Below are 25,474 nucleotides of genomic sequence, written 5' to 3' on the forward strand. Positions count from 1 at the left end.
CTTTTCTCTGCAGTTGCTAATGCTTATCATTTTGCCTTTTTTTATGTTTGCATGCTTGGAACCAGGTTTTGGAACAAGAAATTCCCAAGGAAGATCCAATAAAATTCCAGTTTTTGGCCAAGTTTTACCCAGAGAAGGTAGAAGAAGAACTGCTTCAAGAAATCACTCAACACCTTTTTTTCCTGCAGGTCAGGGGGTTGATGAAAATGTTACTCTCTCTTGAAGTACTTCATTTTCTCCCTCTTTTCCCTTCTGAAGTACCTATAATAGCATCAATTAGGTTTCCTGCGCCTATGTGTCTGTCTGTTTGTTCAGGAGAGCTAAGTGTTCCCAGAAGTCTCTCTATTTATGTACCCATTAGTATTCTGCCTGAATTTCTCTTGCTTTCTAAGCACACATTTGAATAGTACTATTCTCTACGTAAAGAAAGAACATTCAGTTAGGATTTTGGGTTCCCTTTTCTGTCCCATTTCTTTTGCTTAGCAAATAAAAACCTGTGTTTGGACCCTGTTTTCCAAGGAGGACTTTGGTTTGGATAGACACTTGATACCATGGTATGTATGAGTCACATGCATTGGACCCCATGGGATGGGTTCAGAGGCTGTCCCATAATCACTCCCACCTGCCTTACAAAAAAATTGATGCTTCATTTCAAGGAAGAGTTGGACCAGTAGCTTCCCAAGGCTGTAACCTAAGGGTTCATCTTTTTAGAAAAGAACTCTCATGTGTATAGTCTTACTAGAAACATGGATTTAAAGTGAAGGAATAGGACTAGATAGATGATCTCCACGGTCCCTTCCAGCTCTGAGATTCCATGATATCATAAGGACTTGTTAAATTTGTTGACTCAGTGGATTTGCTGGCAAATCTTAACTGTGCATTACGCAGTAGCATTTGTCATATGTCTTTTTTTCTTATTACCAATGGATGTTCAGTTTTGTGACAGCTTTCCTTACCTTGCCTTCATTTTAACGTTAACTCCTTTGATTATCTTCCTAGGATGCCGAGAGATGATAGTTGGAAGGAACCGTAGATATAATTTGGCACAGGGGATTCTTAACATGGAGTGCACAGAACCCTAAGGGCTCTCTCGGGAGATCTATGAACTTGGATGGGGAAAAAATTATATTTATTTCAGTAGAAACTGTTTATTTTGCGATCCTATGTATATACATTTAAGAACAGGATTCTGAGAAAGGGTTCCTAGGCTTTCCCAGGAACTGCCAAAGGGGCTCAGGGCACAAAGGAAGTTAAATGCCTTTAGTATAAAGCAAAATCTTCCTTCTACAGAGAAGGAAAATGTGTCCTTGAGGGAAAAGTTAGGTGGAAAGTTCTTTACGAAGACATGCTAGCTTCACTTTGTCTCTAAACAAGAGAACAGAGGCATGGTGTAGAATCAAGGAGAATGGGAAACCAGGAGAAAATCCACCAGTAACATAGGACTGATGATGACATTGTAGACATTTTTTAGAGTTTCCATTTGGGCTAGAGGGTCTTTTAGGATTCTGGATTCTCTTCTGAGCTCAGAGAAAGCAGTCTTGTCAAGTGGCATTTGCTAAGGTAAGCTATGTGGAAAAGAATCAGTAACCAGATGTTCTAGGAGCTCACTGCACACAGGCTTTGTGGTAAGGGAGCTGGGTCAGTGCTCTCAAATCTAGTACCAGGAAGTGATCACTTCAGAAGGTGCTGGTTAGTTGGTTGGTTGTTGTCCTTCATTCTCGAAGAAAACCATGATAAAGTCAAGTTTCAGTATGTCCGACTGTAGCTGGTCAGACCAATACAAATTTGGAATGCTCTTCTACAGATTAGGCAGATAGTCTGTGTGAACATTTGGGGTGGATACTCCAAATTTGCGCATCCTATGTTTCCTTTGTGCTGTTTCAATTCTGCTTTGCTCATAGACCACAGCACCCTTTCTCATGTGGGCATGCCATGCTCAGCGGTCCTGTGCCAGTGTCTCCCATGTTGCACAGTCAGATCCAAAGTTCTTGGGAGAGACCATGAGAGTGGCCTTGTTTCGCTTCTTCTGACCTCCATGTGATCACCTGCCCCATGCAAGTTCTCCATAAATAGTCTTTTGGGCAAGTGTACCTTTTGTATTACAACAAACTGGCCAGCCCATTGGAGCTGCACTCTCTGAATCATAGTTTGAATGGTTAGCAGTTTAGTTTGAGCAAGGACCTCAGTGTCTGGTACCTTATCCTGCCAGGTAATCTTCAGAATCTTCCTAAGACAGTTCAAATGGAAGTGATTCAGTTTCCTGGCATGGTGCTGGTAGACTATCCATGTTTCAAAAGCATATAACAATGAGGTCAGCACAACAGCTTTGTAGACCTTCAGTTTGGTAGTCAGTCTAATACCTCTTCTCTCTCAAACTTTTCTTTGGAGACTCCCAAACATTGAGCTAGCTCTGACAATGGGTGTGTCAACCTCCTTGTCAATGTGTACATCCCTGGAAAGTTTGTTGAAAAAGAGGAGAGAAACCACACTGCTGAGCTGGGTGACTGTGGAAAAGTCCATTTCATCTCTCCGAGACTTACATTATCATCTTCAAATTGGGGATGATAATACTTACACAGCTTGTGTGATATCACACACAACAGTTTGTGTGATAGAAATATCCCTCTGAATATTATTTCTTCTAGGGTCTATTGACTTCCAAGGCCTTTTCTTTAGTACATAAAGGGAAACTTAGTTTATATAGTTAGAATAATTGGAAAAAACGAACTGTGAAGGTCAGCATAACCTTTGGTGATCTTTGGAGCTAACGTCTTTTCTCTCTCTAGGGAGATTTATAGGTGGCATGGTGTTTGGCGTGGAGTCAGGGGGACCAGAGTTCAAATTCTGCCTCAGACATTCACTGGGTGGGCAAATGACTTAAGCACTATTTATCTCAGTTTCCTCATCTCTAAAATGGGGGGAATAATATCACTTAGCTTCCAGGGTTGCTGTGAAGATCAAATGAAATGATATTTATCAAAAGTGCTTAACATAGTGCCCAGCACATAGTAGGAACTTAATAAATGCTTATTTCCTTCTTTCATATTTAGATCATAATAAGTTACCAATAAGTTCAAGAGTTTAGTTATTTGATTTCTCATAAATAATGGTTTGGGTTTTGTGGGGGCTTTTTTGGTGGGTTTGGAAGCTCAAAGAGCATGTAAACAAGCCTTCATCTCCTTTGCTGCTGGATTTGAAGAATAATTAAAGTAGGGTTGTGACTAGACAGATTTCATTTTTTCCAATTCATCTCCAGACCAGCAGTGAATAGACACCAGAATTCAGTTCTCTTCCATTATGTTATGAAATATCTTTTGCTAATATTTACATAGCCCTTTAAGGTTCAGAAGTGCTTTATACATGTGTACTACAGGCATAGTTATCCCCATTTTAGAGGAGAAGGACCAGAGCTCAGAAGTTTCATTTGTTGTTGTTCAGTTGTGTCCAACTCTATGTCCCTACTTGGGGTTTCCTTGGCAAAGATACTGAAGTGGTTTGTCATTTGCTTCTCCAGCTGATTTGACAGAAGAGGAAACTGAGGCAAACAGGGTTAAGTGACTCGCCCGGGGTCACACAGCTAGTTAAGTGTCTGAGGCTGGATTTGCATTCAGGGCTTCCTGACTTCAGGCCTGGCACTCTATCTCCACTGTAGCACCTAACTTCCCTAAGAAAAGTTTCGTGGGCAAGATTGAAACTCAGTTTTGCTGAATCCTTATTCAGGGTTCTTCCCACTCTACTGTGAAGCTGCAGTTAACATCAAAGTTCACATTCCAAAGCCTTGTCTGGGTGCACATAGCCTCTTGTTGTATCCCCAGTACCTGACAGAGTGCTTTGCCTATAATAGGCACTTGATAAATATTTGAATTGATTATTCCCCCATATGCTACTGGGCAGGAAACTAGAGTTAAAATACCCAATTTTCCCTTGGGCCTTTAAAGTGTTACTTGACAATGGTTTTCTAAAGGCTTCTTGAAATGACAGGAGCATCACAATTTTCCTCAAAGTTGCACAACAAAAACCAACTTTTTAGCTTTTCTTTCCTTCTGAACCTGCCTCAACTGGCCTTAATGTTTAGAGACGTAATTACCGAAATTCTCCTCATTCCAAAGTAGGAAAGCTGGAGACCAAAACATATTTGAACTTGCACAGGGCCCTGATGATAAAGCATTTAAGGTCACACCTGATTCTTAATTGCAGAACATGTACAGACAGTTAGATGTTAGTAAATTTTCATTTTACTTCTCAAAAATCCTGGCAACATTTCTACAATTTGTAGTGAAGGGGTCCCACAGGAGCCAGATCCGTGTGACAAAGCCTGGCCTCTGAGGCTCATGTCTGCACCATAGAAATGTGTAGAAATACTAATAAAGAGCCATTACAGCATTTTTGTCCAAACATACTCAGCAGTGGCTTTCAGACATTTTCTGTGGTAACATACAACGTTAGTATCATTACAAAGATTTAAAAAACTTCTTTTACTTTGGAAAGGCAAATATTTTCCATTTTTCCATTTTAATAGTTCAGCAGTGCTTTTACCTGTGTTTCAAATCAAACCCATATACTTGACTCATCGGAGAACAGAATGCAAAGACATAGGAATCTTCCGTGGCTGGCTTCCATCTGTGCTGGTGTGTTTTGGAAAGGAGAGCTAAGTGTGACCTGAAGTTTCTCACTTTTTCCACAAGACCTCATTGAGACTGGGTGTTAGTTTTTCCCACTTCTCATTTTATACATCTGAAGGAGAGATTTGGGTAGACATCCCAGTATCATCTGAGGTGAGAGCTAGCAAGGTTCCCAGAAACTCACCCATATAATGGACTAAGATGCTGAGACATGAGAGAGTTAAGAGTTGGAAAGAGGCAAGTGATGAATGCTCTTCTCATGAGTACGGTGCCATGAGTCATCCTGCTGATTCCTGTGTCTGAGTTATGTTGGCTTTCCTTATAGTTCCTCCTCATATTAGGAGAACACATCTGTTATTGCTACTGAAATAAGATCCGGGGAAATAATAGAGAAAACATAAGAGTTGTTTACATTCTCCATGTTCACAAGTGTTAGGCTTGAAAACGTTGTTTGCTTTCGATCATTTGGACTCCAAAGTCATGTTTTCTTTTCAGCCATTACTTAGTTTTCAAATCCATTTAGACATGGGGGTGGGGCAGGCAGGGCAGGCAGCAATTCCTTTAGGTGCAGGGGCACTGAGGTGGCTAAAAATGAGTAAGTGAGGGTGGAACCTCCAATCCTTTGTCATTGTAAGATTCTCTAGAGTACATTTTTAGGATGATGACAGGGAGAAACTGGCCTCAGATTGTGTGGAATAGATGGGTTAAATTGCCTCTGTCAAATATCTGAGCTGTGACCCAGGAATAACTTATCTTTCAGGAACATGACTCTCCAGTAGCCTCACCTATCCAGAACACCATCCCTAAAAAAAGGAAATAAGCCCAAAAGACCTCTAAACAGCCAGAATAGATATCATAAAAGCCATTCATTAAAGTCGATAATTAGTATTTCTACAGGGATTTAAGATATATAAAACAATATTATCTTATTTGATCCTCATCACAACCCTGGGAAGTAGGGGCTATTGTAATAATTTTATAGATGTAGAGACAGAGACAGACAGGACTTTTGTTGTTCAGCGTCTAACTCTTGGTGATCCCATGGACCATAGCTTGTCAGGTTCTTCTATCCTCTACGATCTCTTAAAGTCTGTCCAAGTTCATGTTTGTTGTTTCATGACACTATCTATCCATCTCATCCTCTGCCATCCCCTTTTTCTTTTACCTTCAGTCTTTCCCAACATCAGATTCTTTTCCATTGAATCCAGTCTTCTTATCTTGTAGCAAAAGTGTTTACATGTTAGCTTCAATATTTGGCCTTCCAGTGAATGGTCTGAATTAATTTCTTCAAATACTGATTGATTTGATCTCCTTGCTATTCGAAGGACCTCTCAAAAGTTGTCTGCAGTACCACAACTCGAAAGCGATTCTGTGGCACTCAGCTTTTCTTCTAGTCCAACTCTCACAGCTACTGGAAAAACCATAGCTTTGACTATATGAACCTTTGTCAGCAAGCTAATGTATCTACTTTTTAGTATACTGTGCAGATTTGCACAGCTTTCCTTCCAAGGAGCAAGTTGTTTTTTTCTTTAATTTCATGGCTACAGTTGCCATCTGCAGTGATCTTGGAGCCTAAGAATATAAAATCTGACACAACTTCTATTTCTCTTTGCTCCATTTGCCAGGAAGTGATGGGACCAGTTGCCAAGGTCTTCATTTTTTAAGTTTATTTTTAAGTTAAGCTTTAAACCAGCTTTTACACTGTCTTCTTTCACCTTCATCAGGAGGCTTAAAGTTTTTCCCTTTTTGCTATCAGACCAGTATTGTCTGTATATCTGAGATTGTTAATATTTATCCCAACAACCTCAATTCCATCTTTTGATTTGTCCAGGTTGGCATTTTGCATGATGTACTCTGCATATAAATTAAGTAAGGTGACTCTCTGCAGCCTTGTCATATTCCTTTTCCAATCTTAAATCAATTAGTTATTCCATGTTTGGTTCTAATTGCTTCTTCTTTGGAATGTTTTTTGCTGCTGGCTCCTGAACAACATTGTGAACCTCTGTCCGTAGTTCTTCAAGCACTCAATCTACCAGATCTAATCACTTAAATGTATTCATCACTTCTACTTCATATTCTTATGGGATGTAATTTAGCTCATACCCATATGATCTGATGGTATTCCCTAAGTTAAGTCTGAATTTTTCAATAAGAAACTCATGATCTGAACCATAATCAGCTTGAAGTCATGTTTTTCGCTGACTGCATAGAGCTTCTCCACCTTTGGCTGCAAAGTCTATAATCAATCTGTTTTCTATATTGACCATCTGGTAATGTTCATGTTTAGAGTCACCTTGTGGGTTGTTGGAAAAGAATGTTCATTATGACTAGCAAGTTAACTTTGAGAAAACTCTACGAGGCTTTGGCCGGCTTCATTTTGTACCCCAAGGTGAAACTTGTCCGTTATTCCAGTTATTATTTTCATTTCCTATTTTAGAATTCGAATTCTCTTTGGTGAATGTGATATCTTTTTTTGGTGTTGTTTCTAGAAGATGTTGTAGGTCTTCACAGAACTGATCAGCGTTGGCCTCTTCAGCATCAGTTGTTGGACTTGTATTACTGTGATGCTGAACAATTTGCCTTGGATTTGTGAGCTTGTATCCCAGTATGGGTTTTCTCACCCTTTTATTGACTGTGAGAGCTTCTTCATTTCTTCTAAAGGATTTTTGCTCCTAGTAGTATATGTAATGATGATCTGAATTGAATTCACCCATTCCTGTCCATTTGAGTTCACTGACACCCAAGATGTCTATATTTAATTTTACATCTCCTCTTTGACCATATCCAGCTTACCTAGGTTTATAGAAGTCAATTAATCTAATCCTTGCCCAAAGCATCCATCAAATTCCTCTATATCTAACCACTTGAAGACCTCCTGTGTTTGGTAATTCTCTACTTTTCCCCAGCAACCCATTCCATTTTGAGACATAGCCAATTATTTTCTCCTTATATTAGGTGACATATACTGTCTTATAAATTCTACCCACTTGTGCTCATCCTGCCACGCTACGCCAAGTAGAACTGTCCTTACATGTGACAAACCTTCATATCCTGATCAGAGAAGGCAGATAAATTTGTAATACAATTTAGAAAATTTTCATCCAAAACTTTGTCAAATGATTGAAATTAGAAAAAGAAAGTTTTGAAGCTTTTAAAGCAATGAATTCTCAGCTCTCCAGAAAATTCTACTATCCAGAATGACCTAGTCCCCAAGTTTCTGATTAGTTGAGGCCTTAATTAGATTATAAGAATTTCGTATTTTGTAAAGTCATTGTGAGGTTCACAAGGTGCTTGGTTTGGATTTATGCAGATCATTTAACCTTTGCCTACCTGTTTCCTCACCTGTAAAATGAGTTTAACAATAGCTCCTACCTATGTCATATCACACTGGTGATTCATATGGAATTTGCAGTCCACTAAACCCCCCCAGATATTTTCAGACAAACGATGTCTACCCTTGTTCTTCCCCTAATCTTTTACTTGTGAAGTTCATTTTTCAAACTGATGTGTAAGACTTTGCATTTATCTCCAGTAAATTTTGTCTGATTAGATTTGACTTAACGTTCTAGGCTGCCAATTACTTTTTCAACCCCACCTCTCTCATTCTTTGTATTAGCTGTTCCTCCCAGCTCTGTGTTATCTACAAATCTGAGAAGTTTGCTTTCTATCCCTGTATCCAAGGCACTAATAAAAATGTTAAAATGATCTGGACCCTAGCACAGTTCCCTGGGCCTTGTACTGGACAAACTACTTCCTTCTCAGTGTACGTGAGCAAAGTGCTTTTTGAGTTTGGAGATTCAACCAGTTCTGAATCCTGTTAATTGTACCATCATCTACTCCGCATGACCCCCTTATTTCCATTGGGGAGCATGAAACTTGAATGAGTGTTTCCCTATAATCTAGGGAAACTATTTATCATTTTACCTTGATCTACCAGTTTAATAACCTTGTAAAAACAAGGAAATTACCTTAGTCTGACATAACTTCTTGATGGAAACGTGCCAGGGAATATTGCTTCTCACAATCTTGAATTTTTCCAAGAATCCAAAGCAAACTCATTGACTTTAGTTTTCAGGGTCTCATTTGTCTATCTTTTGCGAATCAGGACATTTTTCCTTTTCTAGACTAATGACCTCTCTCTTATTCTCTCCAGTTTTTCAGAGATAACAGTCATGATTCAGCAGACATGTCTAACAGATCTTTCCATATGGGTCAGTGGAATTCTTCCAGGTTTAGTGACTTAGACTCCTGAAAGGCAGCTGGACATTTTCTTACTTGCTCACTATTTGCCTTGGGTTTCAACTCCCTATTAGCCATTTTGACTCTTTTCAGCCCTAAGATAATTTTTTGTCAGGAAAAAAAGGCCAATCAAAATAAAGGTGGACAACCTCACTTTCACTCAGTCTGTTATCATCATGATTAGATGAATAAAAATATTAAAAAGTTTTGGTGCTTACAGTAATGAATCCTCAGCTTTCAGAAAATTTTGCTAGTCACAGTGACTTAGTCCCCAAAGTTCTGTTTGGCTAAGGACAGGGACTGATGCATTTTGGTCTTGACCCAGTGTCTGGTGCTTCATAAATGTTTGTTGATTGATCATTCCATCTACCCCAGTTAACAGTCATACTCTGTCTTCCATTATCGATGCAGCTAAACAAAACCCTAAGTGTTTTTGTTCTCTTTAGTTTCTTTGTCTGTCTTAGCTCTTTCTGAGCTAGAGCTCACATGTATACATGGGAAAGTAGTTAGAAAGAATGTGTGAATGGGAGCATAGTTGTAGGACTTTCCAAGCACATCAGTAAGCAAATAATTCTTCCTCTTCTCCACTCCCCCCTCCCCATCCCAATAGAACATGTTCTCACGGCATCCTGGAATCTTTCAAACCTGAAACTATGAGTGTCGTTTGTTGCTCAATCCTTCTGTGGCCTGCCAGGCAGCTTTGTGTGGTGAAGAGGGCAACTGCAGGGAGAGAAGGGAACATTCAGGTTCCCAGAAACTCCCAGGTGTCCCTTCCCCACCTTCCTAGACAGTTTCAAGCATTTCTCTTGGGGACTTCCAAATAGGAAAAACTTTCTAGGGAAGGGTGTGTTCAATAGAATATGCAAATGATTTTAAGTGATATAATTAGGGCTTTGGTCCCAAAGAATTCCTATTCTCATTCCTACAAATTCATTTAGACTTATTGAGGACCTTCTGTGTGAGGAGCACTGTGCTAGACCAGGACACAGAGAAACAGTCCCCTGAAGAGCTTCTTTGCTAATGGGGTGGCGGGTTATGACGAGCACCATCAGTCCAAGCAAAGACTACTAACAACTGGGGCATTCATTCATTCATAAAATCATTCAACTAATACAGATATAGAAAGAGATACAAAGGTGAAAAATGGAACAGTCTGCCCTCAAACCACTTATAGTCTCATAGGAAGGGGACATATAATATATACATATATATTATATATATATACATATACAGGGGACGTATATGTAACGTATAAGAGGATACATACTAATTAGTGAATACATACTATCTAAATGCCAGGCATTTGGGTGTATGGGGTGGGTCAATGCTCTAATATGTGGCAGGATGAAGAAAGCCCTTTTGGAGGAGGTGGACCTTGAGTTTGGTGTTGGAGGAAGCTCAGAATTCTAAAAGAAAGGCCTTTCATTCATGGCAGGCAGGAAGTCCATACAATGTACAGAGATGGGATAGCAAGTGGGATATAAGGAATAGGTCAGGAATGTACAGTATGTGAGAAGAAGTGACATCACTGGGGAACCATAAGTTGGCAGCCAGATTGTGAAGGGCTTGAATGAAACAGAAGGGTTTTATCTGACCTTATTGGCAATAGGGAACCCTGGGAAGCTTCTTGAGCAGGAGAGTGACATGGTCAGACTTGTGCTTTAGGAACATCAGTTGGCTGCTGTTTGGAGGGTGATTGAAGAGGAGAGAAGAGAGACTGGCGACAGGCAGATCAGTTAGGGGCTATTACAGTCATCCAGGTGAGAAGTGATGAGACCTAAGGCTAGGGCATTGTTTCTGGGAATGGAGAGAAGGTCTTGGAAGCAAGGAATGTAGATGTTGTAGAAATGATAAGACTGGGCATGACTGTGGGGAGGCTAGAAAGAGGGACAAGTAGAGGATGATGATGAGCTTGTGAACCTGAGTGACTGCAAGGATGGTGGTGGCCCTGATAGAAATAGGACAGTTCAGAAGTGGGGACAAAGAGGATGAGTTTTGTTCTGAGCATATTGAATTTGAGATGCTGATGGAGTATCTGATGAGAGGTATCTAATACCCATTTGATGATGCAGGCTTAGTCCTCTGGAGAGAGGATAGGGATGAATATCTAAATCTGGAAGTGACCTGGATGGAGGTGATAGCTGAATCCATGGAAGCTGATGAGATCACCAAGAGAAAGCATATGGAGAAAGCAGAGGGCTCAGCACAGAGCCTTAGGGTCATCTGCCCATTGTGGGAGACGTGGTTAGAGAGGACACAGCAAAGGAGACTAAGGAGGGGCCTGGTAGATTGGAACGGGTCAGGAGAGAGCGTGTCATAGGGAGGAAAAATCCCTCCAAGAGAGGGTGGTCAAATGTGCCAGAAAAATTCTATAATGTTAACAACATATTGCTAGCGTTCATATAGCCCTTTGAAGTTTGTAAAACGCTGTACAGATATTACCTCATTTGATCCTCACAATAACCTTGGGAAGTAGTTGCTATTATTATCATTTTACAGATGAGGAAACAGAGGCAGAGGTTGTGACTTGCCCAGGATCACACAGCAGATTTGAACTCAGGTTCTCCCAGCTCCAAGTACTGTAGTACTCTGTTTTCTACATCTCAAGAAGCGTGAAGACTGAGAAAAGGCCATCAAATTTAGCACTAAAGGGATCATGGGTAACTTTGGAGAAAACAGTTTCAGGTTATTGTTGAGGTTGGATGTCAGCATGGTTAAGTGAGTGGGAATTAGTTCTAGAAATGTGTTTGGGGAAAGGAAATTGAGATATAGGATGCTAGCGAGGAGGATAGTACGGCTAGAAATACTTTTCTGGAGTACAAGGAAGACTTGGGTTTGTTTGTAGACAACAGGGAAAGAACCTGTAGTAACTAACGTTAAAGTCATTCTGCTGATGGGATGTTAGTTAGCTGTGGGACAGTGGGGATGGAGCCACTTAATCTCTTTGGTTCTCAGGGTCCTTATCTGTCAAATGGAGATGAAGATTCCAGTCAAACCAGCCTCTTAGGGTTGCCCTGGGACTCAAAGGAGATAATGCAAATTACTTTATAACTTTTAAGAGATGTGTAAATGTAAGTTACTACTATCATTAGATCACCTGCAAAATGGGAAGGATGGTACCTCTTGCCTTATTGGAACAACCTTATTTAACACAGAGTTCTCTTAGAACATTTTCTTGACTTGATTCAAAAAATGAAAATGATTTTTTATTTGAATAGTAGATTTGTTTGAATTTGTTTGAATGGTAGTTTGAATAGTAGATTGTCCCCTTTCTAAGTTTTATTAACCTGTTGGGTTATTAATACAATCTCAGTTTTAATCAGTATAAATTGCACAAAAACTTTTAAGAAAAAATGAAAATAGGAAAGAAGCTTTCTTTTTTTAATATTGAATTTATTTTATTTTAGTTTTTAACAGGCACTTCCATAAGATTTTGAGTTCCCGATTTTCTCCCCATCTCTCCCCTCTTCCCACCCCAAGACGGTGTGTAATTTGATATAGGCTCTACAGATACATTCATATTGAACTCACAGAAACTTTCATTATGCTTCTGCTGGGACATGGTCTGAGTCTTTATTCGGTCACTGGTGCCTTTAGCCAAGTCCTAACTTGGGACTAACTAGAATTAGGCATCGTTGTTATTGTGTCTTAGGTGAAGAAACAGATATTGGAGGAAGAAATCTGTTGTTCTCCGGAGGTCACTGTCTTGTTGGCTTCATACGCGGTCCAGGCTAAGGTGAGTGTGTGGAACTTGTGTTTTTGTCGTTAGTCTTTTAGTTTAATGTCAGCAGAAAAGCTGAATATGCCTTTTCACTGGGTACAAAAAACACACCGCTGAACGTTTACTCTGAAGGACCAGGGCAGTGGTGTAGAAAACCTACGTGGGGAGGATGATCAGTTTGGCTTTTTTCAGTCATGTCTGACTTTTCATGACCCCATTTGGGGTTTACTAGGTAAAGATACTTGAGTGGGTTGTCTTTTCCTTTTCTAGCTCCTTTTGCAGATAAAAAACTGAGGCTGACCAGGTTAAGTGGCTTGCCCAGTGTCACACAGCTACTAAGTGTCTGAGGTTGGATTTGAACTTAGGAAGATGAATATTCCCAACTCCAAGCCTGGCGCCGTATGCAGCCCTTCACATATCTGCAGGGCTGTCGTAGAAAGAGACCATGTTATCCCTTCCACATGGTCACTTTCCCCATCAAGTTTTGATATATGGAGGGTGGGCATAAGAAGTTACATGGGAACTTTTGGGGAGTTTTGTGGACACTGCAGATGACTCATGAAGGCCAGCAGATGACACAGAAAAAAAAAGTTTAGAAATTCAAAAATACATAAAATACATATATATAATTGTATAATATCAACACATTTTATCTTTTAACAGCATAATAATTCGGACTTCGCTGGTACAAAGAGAGGGTCAAAAATTTTTATGTGGATTTCCCAGATTGTGGAGGTACTATGCCATTAACCCCTGCAGTGTGGAAGGGTTAACTGTAGGGGATCAGAGTTGGCTTTGAATCAGGAAGATCTGGGTTCAAGTTCTCAGATACTCCCTTGCCTTGTGACCCTGGCCAGTCACTTAATTTCTGTGCCTTCTAAATCTGAGTTGTGGAGAAAGTGCTGACCTGCACTGGTAAAGTGAGTTTCCTCCCCCGGGGAATTCCCCACACAAGTGAAATCAGAGGTCCCTGTTCCTGCCTTGGCAGCTGGACTGCAGGGAGGCAGTTCCTTGCCTCTTGGAACTTCAGAAACAGATCACCAGCCTCCAGACAAAATGTTTTGAGTCTGGTAGGTAGCACTTTGTAACAGTTTTACGAAGGAACATTCTAGAAATATTAATGAAAACATGTTTACAAAGTGCTTTACAAATATTATCTCACATGATCTTCATAGCATCCCTGAGATGTAGGTATTCTTATGATCTCTATTTTACAGATGAGGAAACTGAGGCCAATAGGTGCAATGACTTGTCCAAGGTCACACAGCTAGTACATTTTTTCCTGACTCCAGGTCTGGTGCTCTGTTTCTTGCTACCTAGCTGCTTCATTTCTAACAAGTTGTTTAACTTTAAATTCTGGGCCTCTCTGCAACATTTGACCCAAAGGAGACTTCCCTTCTGTTTGTCACCACCTGGTCTCTATCATCATCCCCTTAGACACTCTGGGGAAGCTGTGGAGCAGCTGGTGGTTGTCACACCTTTGCCTCAGTCCTTATCCACTGCAGTGCTCTGACACTGCCACCCACTCTGCTGCAGACCCTTGTCTCCTTGAGCCTGGATTATTATAGGAGCCTGTTTGACATTCAAAGCCCTTCATAAACTAGCCCCCTCCCACCTTTCCAGCCTTCTTACACTTTATACTCCCAGGCATACCCTTCAATCTAGGGACACTGGCCTCCTGACTCTTCCAAGGACAAGACACTCCATCAGCCATCAAATGATGAATTAAAGAGAAGGGTGGGCCTGCAGTCAGGAAGACATGGGGATCAAATCTTTTTCTCAGCTACTTACTAGCTATGTGACCTTGGGCAAGTCACTTAACCTCTGTTTGCCTCAGTTTTCTCATCTGTAAAATGGGGATAACAATAGCACCTATCTCCCAGGGTTGTTGTGAGGATCTAATGAGATAGTAATTGTAAAATGCCTCCCAGAGGTCAGTGCTATCTAAATGTTAGTGATTATCATTATCTCAGAGCTCTGGGCACTTTCTGTGCTTGTCCCCCAGGCCTGGAATGTTCTGTGTTCTTAGCTCTGACTTCCTTGGCTTCCTTTAAGTCTCAGTTAAAATCGCATCTTTTATAAGATGTCTTTCCCAACCTGGATTAATTCTAGTGCCTTCTCTCTGTTAATTATTTCCTGCTTATCCTGCCTGTAGCTTGTGTGTGTGCATTAGATTGTGAGCTTCTGGAGAGTAGGGACTGTCTTTTGCCTTTTTTTGTATCCCAACACTTAACGCCATACCTGGCATGTAGTAGGTCCTTCACAAATGTTTATTGACTGATCTTCAAGCTAAATAGAATCTTGTTTATATTTCAGTATGGTGACTATGATCCCAGCTTTCACAAACCAGGCTTCTTAGCCCAGGATGAACTGTTGCCCAAAAGAGTGAGTATCTAGAAGACTGCTTGCATGTCTCAAGCTTTTGAGTCCTTCCCACTTTGATGTTAAGAGATGCAGGGAGGCATTCCTAATGAGAGAGGAGGGGATGGATAAAGAACAACTTTTCCCTTAATTCTTCTGATCTCTGTGCTCTCCTCCCAATCTTTCAAATTCCCAGTTCCTCTCTGAAGCTTTTCCCACGTACTCCAGCCAATACTGATTTCCCTCCTAAGTTTTAAGAGGACTCATTTTCTGACCTCTATGTTTTGACATTCAGTTGTATTTAATTTTCTGTTTTAGTATAGGGTTCTTAACCTAGGGTACATATACCCTCAAGAGTCTGTGAATAGATTTAAGGGCCTATGAACTTGTAACTTTAAGCGTTTTGATAGCTTCATTTCAATAAAATAGTTTTCTTTTGTAATCCCATGTATTTATTTTATGGATTTAAAAACATGATTTTGAGAAGGGGTCTATAGGCTTCCCCCGACTGCCCCAAAATTCCATGATGCAAAAAAGTGAAGAACCTCTGCTTTAGCATATACATGTTCTATATTTGCTACTTGGTCTAGTATTTGTTTTATTCGATAGCATTTGATTTTTTCCAATTACATGTAAAGACAATTTTCAACAGTTTTTGAAAGATTTTGAGTTCTAACTTTTTCTGTCCCTCCCTGCCTCCCATTCTCCCTCCAGATATAACAAGCAGTCTGATATAGGCTATACGTGTACAATCATTTTAAACACATTTCCACTTTAGTCATGTTATGAAAGAAGAATCAGGACAAAGAGTAAAACTACAAGAAAGAATAAACAAAACAAGTGAAAATAGTCTGCCTTGATCTGCATCAGAGCCCACAGTCCTTTCTCTGGATGTGGGTTGCATTTTCCATCACGAGCCTTTTAGAATTGTCTTAGATCATTGCGTCTGAGAAGAGCCAAGTCTATCCTAGTTGATCATCAAACAATGTTGCTGCTCCTGTGTGTACAATGTTCTCCTGGAACACTCCCTTTGGCTCTTTCTCTCCCCCTCCCACCTTTCCCTCTGGTACAGATACAAAGATCAAAGGCCTCTCAAGCCTTCCCAAGCTAGGAAACTCCTAAAGCAGTTGTTGGAATCTTTGCTTCAGAACTGGCTTGCTGATGTGTATATACACCCAGAGGTATTCGATTCTTTCTACCAATCCCAATACATTTCTTTTTGGCTGGACTTCATCTAGTGGCTCAGAAGCATTTCATTTTCCCCAAATTGACTTATTCATACCTAGTTTGTACCTTTGATTGATTGTTCAGTTCATTATGAGAAGTATAGGCCTTCTTTGTTTAATTGGGGTGAGGTGGTCTTTATACTCTCCTTCCAGTTTTTTGCCATTCTCAATCAATCAGCTTGAGTTCTTTTGGCAAAGTGTGCATTAGGAAGGACATTGACAAACTGCATGTGTCTAGGAGGGCTCCCGGGTTGGCACAAGGATCCAAAACCATGCCATTCAAGCATCAGTCAGAGGAACTGAGGACATTGAGGCTGGAAAAGAGACTTTGTGGGGCCTCTTAGCTGTCTTCAGATGTTTGAAGGGTTGTTAAGTAGAGAGGCTTGAGGCTGATTCTGCTGAGGTCTTCAGGGCAGAAGGAGAAGCTAGGAGGAGGCCCTTCATGGAAGGCATTGAGGCTCCATAGGATACTGCAGACACTCAACAGGGAAGGCCTTGTCACTAGAGGCCTTGGTTCGGAGGCTCCATAACAACCCCTGTGGGTCCATGGCGAAGAGGGTCCTCCTTCATACATTTCCTCTGAGAGCTCTGCCAGCCATAGTGTTCTGTGGCTCTGAGCTGCACGTTTCCACCATGGACAGCGTGGGTGCCATGTCACATAGTGGGACTGCTTTGGGGAGGAAAATGTGTTAATGGCAGGCAAAGAACTACTCCATCTTTGGGTCTGTGTGTGTGCATCTGCTGATTGGCACAGAGGTCAAAGGTCATCCTTTTGGGAACACTCTCCCCCACAGATACCAAGTGTACTGGTGAGTGAGTGTGACCCAGCTTTGTGTATGGATTGTAATGTAGTTATTGTTCTTATATTTGCTTTAACATATAATACATGGTTTTTTCTTTGCCTTATTGTTGAATAAATGATTATCTAATCATTTGTGAATAGCGTTATTGGAAATGACTGATTTTGTGTAAACGGAAGCACATCAGTGGGAATTTGAGAGCTGATGGGGTGAAAAGGGGGGATATGTTCTTCCATAACAGGGTCACCTCTAAGTATTTGAGAGAGTGGGAGTGTAACTTCATGGTTCCCTGGAAACAGAACTGTTAGTAGGAGGGCAGGCTGGAGCGAGTAAGCCAGCCTAGGGAGTGAATGGGTATCCATATAACCTGTTAGGGAGATGTGAGCTGCTGTAGTGGGTGGCTACCCCTTACACGTACCTCCTCTGTTACATTTACTAAGAACCCATCAGGGAATAGGGCATTTTTTTTTTATTTTTACCTTTTAGGGCTGTTTTGAGGGTCAAAAGAAAAAGCATATACTAAGTGCTCTGTGAGAGACAAATGTTAGCTCTTACTAATGAAACTATCCTGTAATGGAAATCACCCAGAGCAGTTGCTATTGGGACTGAGTAGAATAAGGATGATGATGAGAAAGAGAGTGATAAGGATGAGAATGAAGATGAGGATGATGAAGAGGATGAGGAGGAAGATGGTGATGAGGATGATGATGATGAGGATGATAATATTTGCATCTTTAGTTAGCAGTGGAGGAAGCTTTTCCTTCTCAGAAGCCTCAGTTCTTCTTTTTCTTGGCAGGTCCTCAAGCAGTATCAGATGACAGTCCACATGTGGGAAGAAAAGATTACAGCCTGGTATGCAGAGCACAGGGGCATTGCCAGGTAGGGAAGGACAACACCCTTTAGAAGACCACAGGCATAATGCTGAAGTCAAGGCAAGGCAGCTCCATTAATTAAGCCTCTATGGTATTCCCAGCTCTGTGGACACTATTCCTGGACTGGTTGCCTGGACTGTGGCTTACAAGATGTAATTATCCTGGATCCTCAGTAAAATACTATCATCAGGGTGTTGAAGGGCCCTGAGGGGGACCCTTTCTTCGTGAGATAACATATATAAGATGATTTACATGTGTAAAATGCCAGTTCTTGTTATTATTATTATTAATAATAGGTAACATGATGTATAGCAGAGAGAGGTTTCTTTGTGACTTCCTTTTTGGTCCTACAACAGTCTTGTGAGGTCAGAACTATAGGCATCTGTAGGATTTACAAGGAGGAAGGTGAAGCTCAGAGAGTCACTTGCTCATTGTCAAACATTAGTGTTGGGAAGGATAAGAAGAGCCCAGGTATCTTTTCACTTTGAATCCAGGGCTAGCAACCCTGCTCAGGCTTGGGACCCACTTAGCTCCTGCCAAATCTCATGTCATCACACCTGGTGTTTTATCGAGGATTCTTTGTGCTGTATTCCTTGTATCATCAAGAAGATGATAGCTTCTTCTTACCTGGGCAGAGAAGGAGGGAGACAGAATTCTTCTTAAGTTGCACCTTCTTCTGGAGGGTTAGAATGGTTTGAGGTGACTCATGTTTACTATGGCCCTGGGGCTCACCTTCCCACAACTGACAAACCTCCTGAGTGATTAATCCAAGTACTGTTATACTCAGGAAGACCAGAACCAGTTAAAATCAGGCATTTTAACCCCTTACACTCTCTGGTGTGATTCCCCATGGCCAAAGCAAACAGGACAAGATTTCCCTGCTCACCATCATAAGAATTAGAATAGAACATCCTAGTTAGATCATAATCTGTATAACATTTTAAGTTTTACACAGTGTATTACATGAACTCACTTGAGCTATAAGTAGGTAGTTCAGGTATTATTATTCCCATTTTAGGGACAAGAAAACTGAGGGGCAGGAAGTAAAGGAATTTGCTATAATGTTAATGAGATTTAAGATCTTCCCCACTCATTAATAGGCCTCGCATAGAGCCCATTAAGGGAGGCTTGCTTGTAGGAAGACTTTCCCCCCTTTTGCTAATTTCTGATTAGGCACTGAGTTGTGAGGGTTATGATGCCTTTTGGCTCTGAGGAGTGTGTCTATACTCTTGAGTTGGTATTTTGCTTTGGGGGTTTTGCTTATGAGAAGGACCCTGTGATTTCCTGGTGGAGACTGAATAGCTGTATGTTCAGATCCCAGACTGCTCAGATGTGAAGGCTCTCTTGATCTAGTGGTGTGTGTAAAGTGTATAGCAGTACTGCTTTGATTCAGGCAGTCAGAGCCCTGTCTGTTGGTCTTTATGCTAATTTCTCTGCTTATATTGTCTTTGTTTGTATTTTCTCTGAAGTTCAGGATGCTGACTTTTCCCTTGAACTAGTGAGTGTAATTAAAAAAATTGTTGACCCCTTAAACAGCTATCTTTCCTAGTAAAGCAGATCTAAGAACCTGTGCTAGCAGGTCTTCCTGGGTATGCTAGGGTGCTTGCTATTACACTTGTCCAGGTAACATGTGTATAAGTGGCAAGATTTTCCTGATTCTGAGTCTAGCTCTCTGTCTGCTATATCATGTTACCTCTCTGTTCTTGGGAAGGGCTCGGGGTACTTCAGAAAGACAAGGATTCCAAATCTCCATCATGGGAGAAAGCCTGAGGTGGGGGGGGGGTAGGGAATCAGTGTTACTCTCATCTAGTCACACTCTCTTCTGAATAAACCTGTGTAAGGTGTGACTGGGGGAATATCCTCAGGAGAGCCAGCCCATGTCTACACACTTCCTGCAGGAGAGCTGCCCCTCCTATGCTGTTGTGTCTGCTCTATCTCTTACTGGTGCTAAGAGCCCCATGAAAGGATTCAGTCAGGACTTGCAGAGTTTGCTGGATGTTGGAAAAGGATTTGGGAGAGAATATTGCAGTGGTATGGGGGAGGTGGCTTCTTCTCCTGGAGGTGGGGAACGCTTCCTCCTGATTAAGGATTGGAGAAATGAATCCATCAGAAATTATTGTCAACATTCTTTCTTACTCATTCTTCTGTCCATCTATCTTTCTGTCCATCTATCCAACCATCTGTCCATCCGTTCAGTCATTCATGTAGTCTTTATTGAGTGCTTGCTCCATGTCCAGGACTGTGCTAGAAATTGGGAGAAGTACAAAAGAAATGTAAGACATTTTCCTTTTCCTTTATGGGTCTAGTTAGGAAAACCAGACATCTACATGAAACCATCAAATGGCAAATTGTATTAATATTACTGATATTTCTTTTCTGTGGTTTCTGAAATGGCACAACACGAGGGCTCAGGATCATGCTGTCCTTGTGAATCCTCACTGGAGAAGAGGGCCCTTTTGCTTCTTAGGGAATTCACCCTCCTTGGGTGTTTATACAAAGCAGGAATTTGTTATGCCTTCTCTCTGGAGTCAGTGAATCAACCAGCATTTATTGAATGCTATAGAAAAGCTATTTTGCCAGTCTCTCTTCTAGCAGAGATGCGGGGGGCTGCCTTGCCGGTGCTGGCGAAGGTAGACTAGAGCTGGACTGAGGAGAGATAGGGTTGGAATTCTCAGCTTGGTGAGAATGTAGTTTTTACTTTTCTAAATCTCAATTGCTAATTAAAATGGAGGTAACAGCGCTTATGCTAACTACCCTTCCTTGCCCTCCCAGATGTACAGAGCACAGATTTAGAGATGGAAGGGACATTGGAGGACGCTGAGTTCACAGTACTCTTTTTACAGATAAGGAAACCGAGGCATCAGAAGACGAAATGATTTGCCAGTGGTCACCACAGTTAGTATTTAAGGTGGGATGTTAACCCAGGTCTTCTGGCCTCCAAGTCCAGTAATCCGAGGAAGATACTTTGTAAACCTTATGTTGATAAAGTGTTGTAGCTTTTGAGCAGGAAGGGGCCTCAGCAGTCAGTTGAGGGCTACCCAGAGGCAGGGTGACTTGCCTGGGATCGCATAGATGTAGGAAGTGGCAGGTTCCTTGCTGCTGCTCTTCAGAAATAAGTTACTAGATTCCCTTTTTCTGTAATTTTAGCAGACTAAAGATGTGACAACACATTGTATTTATTTTTTTAAACACCACTCAAACTAATTAGAAGCTGACTGAATTAAAAATATGATTAAACTGAGTTAGTATAAAAGAGAAAGTTTTTGAAATAAGGTACTACTACTACCATTACTACTACTACTACTACTACTACTACTACTACTACTACTACTACTACTACTACTACTACTACTACTACTACTATCACCACTACTATCTTCCTATCTTAGATTTTTCCTGAACTTTGTGTTTGTTTTCCAGGGATGAAGCTGAGATGAACTATCTGAAAATTGCCCAAGATTTGGCAATGTATGGTGTCAATTACTTCTCCATCGAAGTAAGTAAAATTTGTTCTTAAATGAGGCAGGCCATTATCATCAGTTTCCAGTCATTTCATAAAAGCTGGCTTTTTTCATGGTTATTTTGGGATTACCAGTGAAACACATTTGGAGGTGGTTTCCAGATTAAGGACTGGAGAAATAAATCCATCAGAAATTATTGTCAACATTCTTTCTTACTTACTCATTCTTCTCTCCATCCATCTGTCCATCCATCCAACCATCTGTTCATCTGTTCAGTCATTCAACTAGTCTTATGAGCTCTTGCTCCATGTCCAGGACTGTGCTAGAAATTGGGAGAGGTACAAAAGAAATGTAAGCCATCCCCTTTTCATTTGTAGACCCTTTTCCAAACTAGAAAATGTTGAGTACCCTGAGACCATGTTAGATAACCAAGTTTTAGGCCTTAGGATGCCAGAAAGTCTCAGCCTGAATAAATCAACTAGAGAAATTTTTTAAAAAGCTGTGGAGATCTGGCCTGTGTTATACGTGCTAATCCTGAATACAGAGAAAAAACTGCTGGAGAAGAGACTGACGTTCATGGAAAACCACTTACGGATCTGATCTGAGACTTTATGAATGGTATGGGGCACATGACCCCAGCCACTGGTGTAACTTGAGCTGATAACTGAAAGAGAATTGTATGAATGTGAAAGTAGTGGTGAGACTTGGAGTAGTGGTGGGACTTCCTTTGAAGAAATTAACTTATTTTAGTTAAGGTTTTCAGTCCACGTGAAAAACATTTCTCTTTGAAAGTCCTCCTTAACACAGCATCAGGGTGGTCCTGCATTCTCCAAGTCTGTGCTGTAGGTCTGCAGGCTCTGGCAGGTTGGGCTGAGTTGGGAAGCTCTGAGGAGGAGTCCAGTGATTAACTGATAGTGGCTGCCATCTGAGGTCCTGCCCAGTGAAATGCAGACAGGCTCATTACCAGAAAGTCATCAGCCAGGGATGTGGCTTCTTCACTAGCCGACACTTAGCCTGGAGCGTTTTCTGTCATCACCATTGGCTGGAGTGGGCCACCAGTAAGGCCACAGAGAATCTACGGAGTGCAAGTTTTCATTTTGTATGTGGGGAGGAAAGTTAGTAAAGGGATGCATTATTCTTCATGGCCACATTGACTGATCCCCATCTTCTCAGTAAGCTGCTCCAGGAGTGGGCAACCTGCAGCCTCAAGGTCACATGACCAAGTCCAAGTTTTACAGAATAAATCCTTCTATTAAGGGGATTTGTTCAGTGAAGTTTGGATGCAGTCAGAGGCCACACTTGAGGACCCAGAGGGTCCCCACCCCTGTCAGAAGCCACATTCCTCTTCTTCTTAAACTGGTCCTTCACCTAGGTTCTTGGTGCTCCTGCCACTCATAGACTCTGTGGAATTTCTCTGAATGTTTCCACATAAACTTTCTAAATTGTGGTATGGTTAGGAGGCAGCTTCTTTACAAATTTTTTTTGTATGTCCTTTTTCTTTTGGTGTATAGCCTCTTTTTTTCTTTTTGAAGAAACAACATGGCAGATTGCATGGAGGGATACACACGGTATCAGGAAGACCTGAGGTCAGATTTCTGTCTCAGAAGCTTACTAGCTGTAGGACCCTGAGCAAATCACTTAATCATCATCTGTCTCAGTTTCTTTATCTGTAAAATGGGGAAAAAAAACTTACCTTCCAGGGTTGTTGAGAAAAAGATTTGTAAAAGAGCTTTGCAAATGCTAGCTATGATTATGATTATTATATGTTACTAATGATCTCCCAGTTGATGATCATTCTTTTTTTAGCCTGAATTGGCTCTGGTCTGGATTGTGTGAGCAGAGCTGCTGCACATCACTATCATGAAGCTGCTAAAGAGTCTGGAACAACTTTATTGTAATTTAATTCAGTTCAATCCCGCAAGCACTTCTTACTCCCTACTTCGTGCCAGTCACTGTGTTGGGGCATTGAGGATCCAAAGACAAAAATGAAACCAGGTCCCGCCCTCAAGGAGGTAAACAACGGGCAGGCACAGATGCATGCACACAAGGACATAAGGACAAAGTGAACCGAGGCTTCTCTAAGCCTAAGACGAATGCCTGTGACTGTCCCCTTCTCTCTCTCTCGTGTTCGTGGCACTGCTCTCTCCTAGTTTTCCTTCCTATATGACTGATCCTTCTCAGTCTCCTTTGTAGGGTCATCCTCCGTGTTTGCCTCTTATACATCATTATGCTCTAGCACTCTGTCGGATCTGCCTTCTTCTCTTCACATTCTGTTTCATTTATCTCATCAGCCCCCATGGGTTTGACTACAATCTCTTTTTAGGTTACTCCCAGGTCTATATATCCAGATCTCATCTCTCTCCTGTTCTCTAGTTCCATATCATTGACTGCCTCTGGATCTTGCTAACTGGATGTCACCTGTGGGATCTCACAATCCCACATCTCACAATCGACATGTCCAAAACAGAATTCAGCATCTCTCCCTAAGCCCGATCCCCTTCCTGACTTCCCTATTGAGGGTTCTACCATTCTCAGGGATGTAGGTTTGTAACCTAGGATTCATCTTTCATTCTTCTCTCATTCCCAGTTCCAATCATTTACCAAATCTTGTTGATTCTACCTCCACAACAGGTCTCATGTCTTTCCTCTTCTCCTCACTTACTTGACCACCACCCTAATTCAGACTATCCTCCCCTCTCAAGCACATTCATCACAACAGCCTGTTAATTGGTTGTCTTCCCTCTCTAGTCTACCTTTCACATGGCCTCCACAAGGAGGTTCCTTACCTGCTCAGGAAGCTCCAAGGCCTCATCAGTGTCTTGAGGAAAAAACACAAGCTCCTCTTTTTGTCATCAAAGTCCTGCACAATCTGCCCCGAGGCTGTCTTTCCTGGATGAACTTGGCAAAACTTTCCCTCATGCACCAGACACTCTCAGCAAACTGGCTTCCACCATGTTCCTTTCACACCTACGATGTCAAACACATATAGAAATGGGGCCATAAATCTGGATGTGAAGATCTCTTCTGGCTGCAGATGGATTTAGTTTTAAAATACAATATGATTTATGTTTGATTCTATTTTTATTTATTTTCTGAAATATTTCCCAATTATCTTTCAGTCTGGTTTGGGATGTATGTTGGACACTCCTGTGTCACCATACACTCTATCTCCTGCCTACATATCTTTAACTCACCTTCTTCTCTTTATTAGGTTCAACTCAGAGACCATCTCCTAACAGAGTAGTTGCTGTTAGTGTTCCCCCTGAAATTACTTCATCATTATTTTGAGTATAGTTTGTATCTTCTTATATTTCTGCCCATGCTAATTCCTCTCAGTAGAATGTAAACTCCTTGAGGTGAAGGGACTTTGTGGTTTTTGTCTCAATATCCTCAGAGTCTAGATTTGTGCCCAGCATATTAGTAGGTGCTTAATAAATGCTTATTGAATGGGAGGGAACTAAAAGATCCCTTGTAGGAGCTGACTCAAGGCTCAGAAGCCTTGAAGAAAGCTAAGGACTACTACTTCTTCTGCCACTACTACTACTACTACCATTATAACTATTACTATTACTACTACCATTATTACTACTACTACTACCACTAGTGCTACTACTAGTACTGTTACTACTACCATTATTACTACCACCACTACTACTACTACTACTACTACTACTAGTGCTACTGCTAGTACTGTTACTACCACCACCACCACCACTACTATCATTATCTCTGCTACTTCCACGAATACCATCTTGTGTTTATATAGCACACTGTATTTTTCAGAATTCTTTCAGATGTAGTATTTTGATTCCTAAGCACACTGTGAGGTAGGGAGGCTGGTGATAGGATTATGATCATTTAAGGGAGAAGATATGGGTCTTTATAAAGCTTAAATGAATTCTCCAAGGTCACACAGAACTAACAAATGGAGGAGCTGGGCTTGAGCCCAGATCTTGTGACTCCTTGTTCAGTGCCCTTCTTCCTCTGCATGGGACGTGATGGTGCAGTGTCCCGGGCCGATGTCTCTTGGGTAGAGCTGCTGGCCTTCCCCACCCTAAGAGACACCAACACCAAGGGAATGGCCTCTGCTCACACTGGCATTCAGGGTTACTCCATGTAGCTCCAGCATCTCAAGAAGAGATGAGAACATTAGCTAGTATTTACCAAGGGAA

At 41.3% G+C, this 25,474-nt stretch overlaps 1 protein-coding gene across 9 annotated transcripts in view; it reads left to right on the forward strand.

Moving 5' to 3' along the window:
• LOC140525070 (merlin-like) overlaps positions 1-25,474 on the forward strand; it is a 66,500-nt gene that overhangs the window by 12,181 nt on the left and 28,845 nt on the right. For 8 of the 9 annotated variants that reach the window (XM_072640098.1, XM_072640096.1, XM_072640101.1 and 5 more), the window contains exons 4-8: positions 66-188; positions 12,514-12,597; positions 14,899-14,967; positions 17,766-17,848; positions 21,262-21,337. In XM_072640098.1, coding sequence (XP_072496199.1) covers positions 66-188; positions 12,514-12,597; positions 14,899-14,967; positions 17,766-17,848; positions 21,262-21,337 — 435 coding nt within the window. Of the gene's footprint in view, positions 1-65; positions 189-12,513; positions 12,598-12,617; positions 13,318-14,898; positions 14,968-17,765; positions 17,849-21,261; positions 21,338-25,474 lie in introns of those variants that run through there. The other variant, XM_072640104.1, reaches the window with a different exon arrangement.

The sequence above is a fragment of the Notamacropus eugenii genome, chromosome 2 (assembly GCF_028372415.1).
Source record: "Notamacropus eugenii isolate mMacEug1 chromosome 2, mMacEug1.pri_v2, whole genome shotgun sequence".
NCBI classification, from domain to species: Eukaryota; Metazoa; Chordata; class Mammalia; order Diprotodontia; family Macropodidae; genus Notamacropus; species Notamacropus eugenii.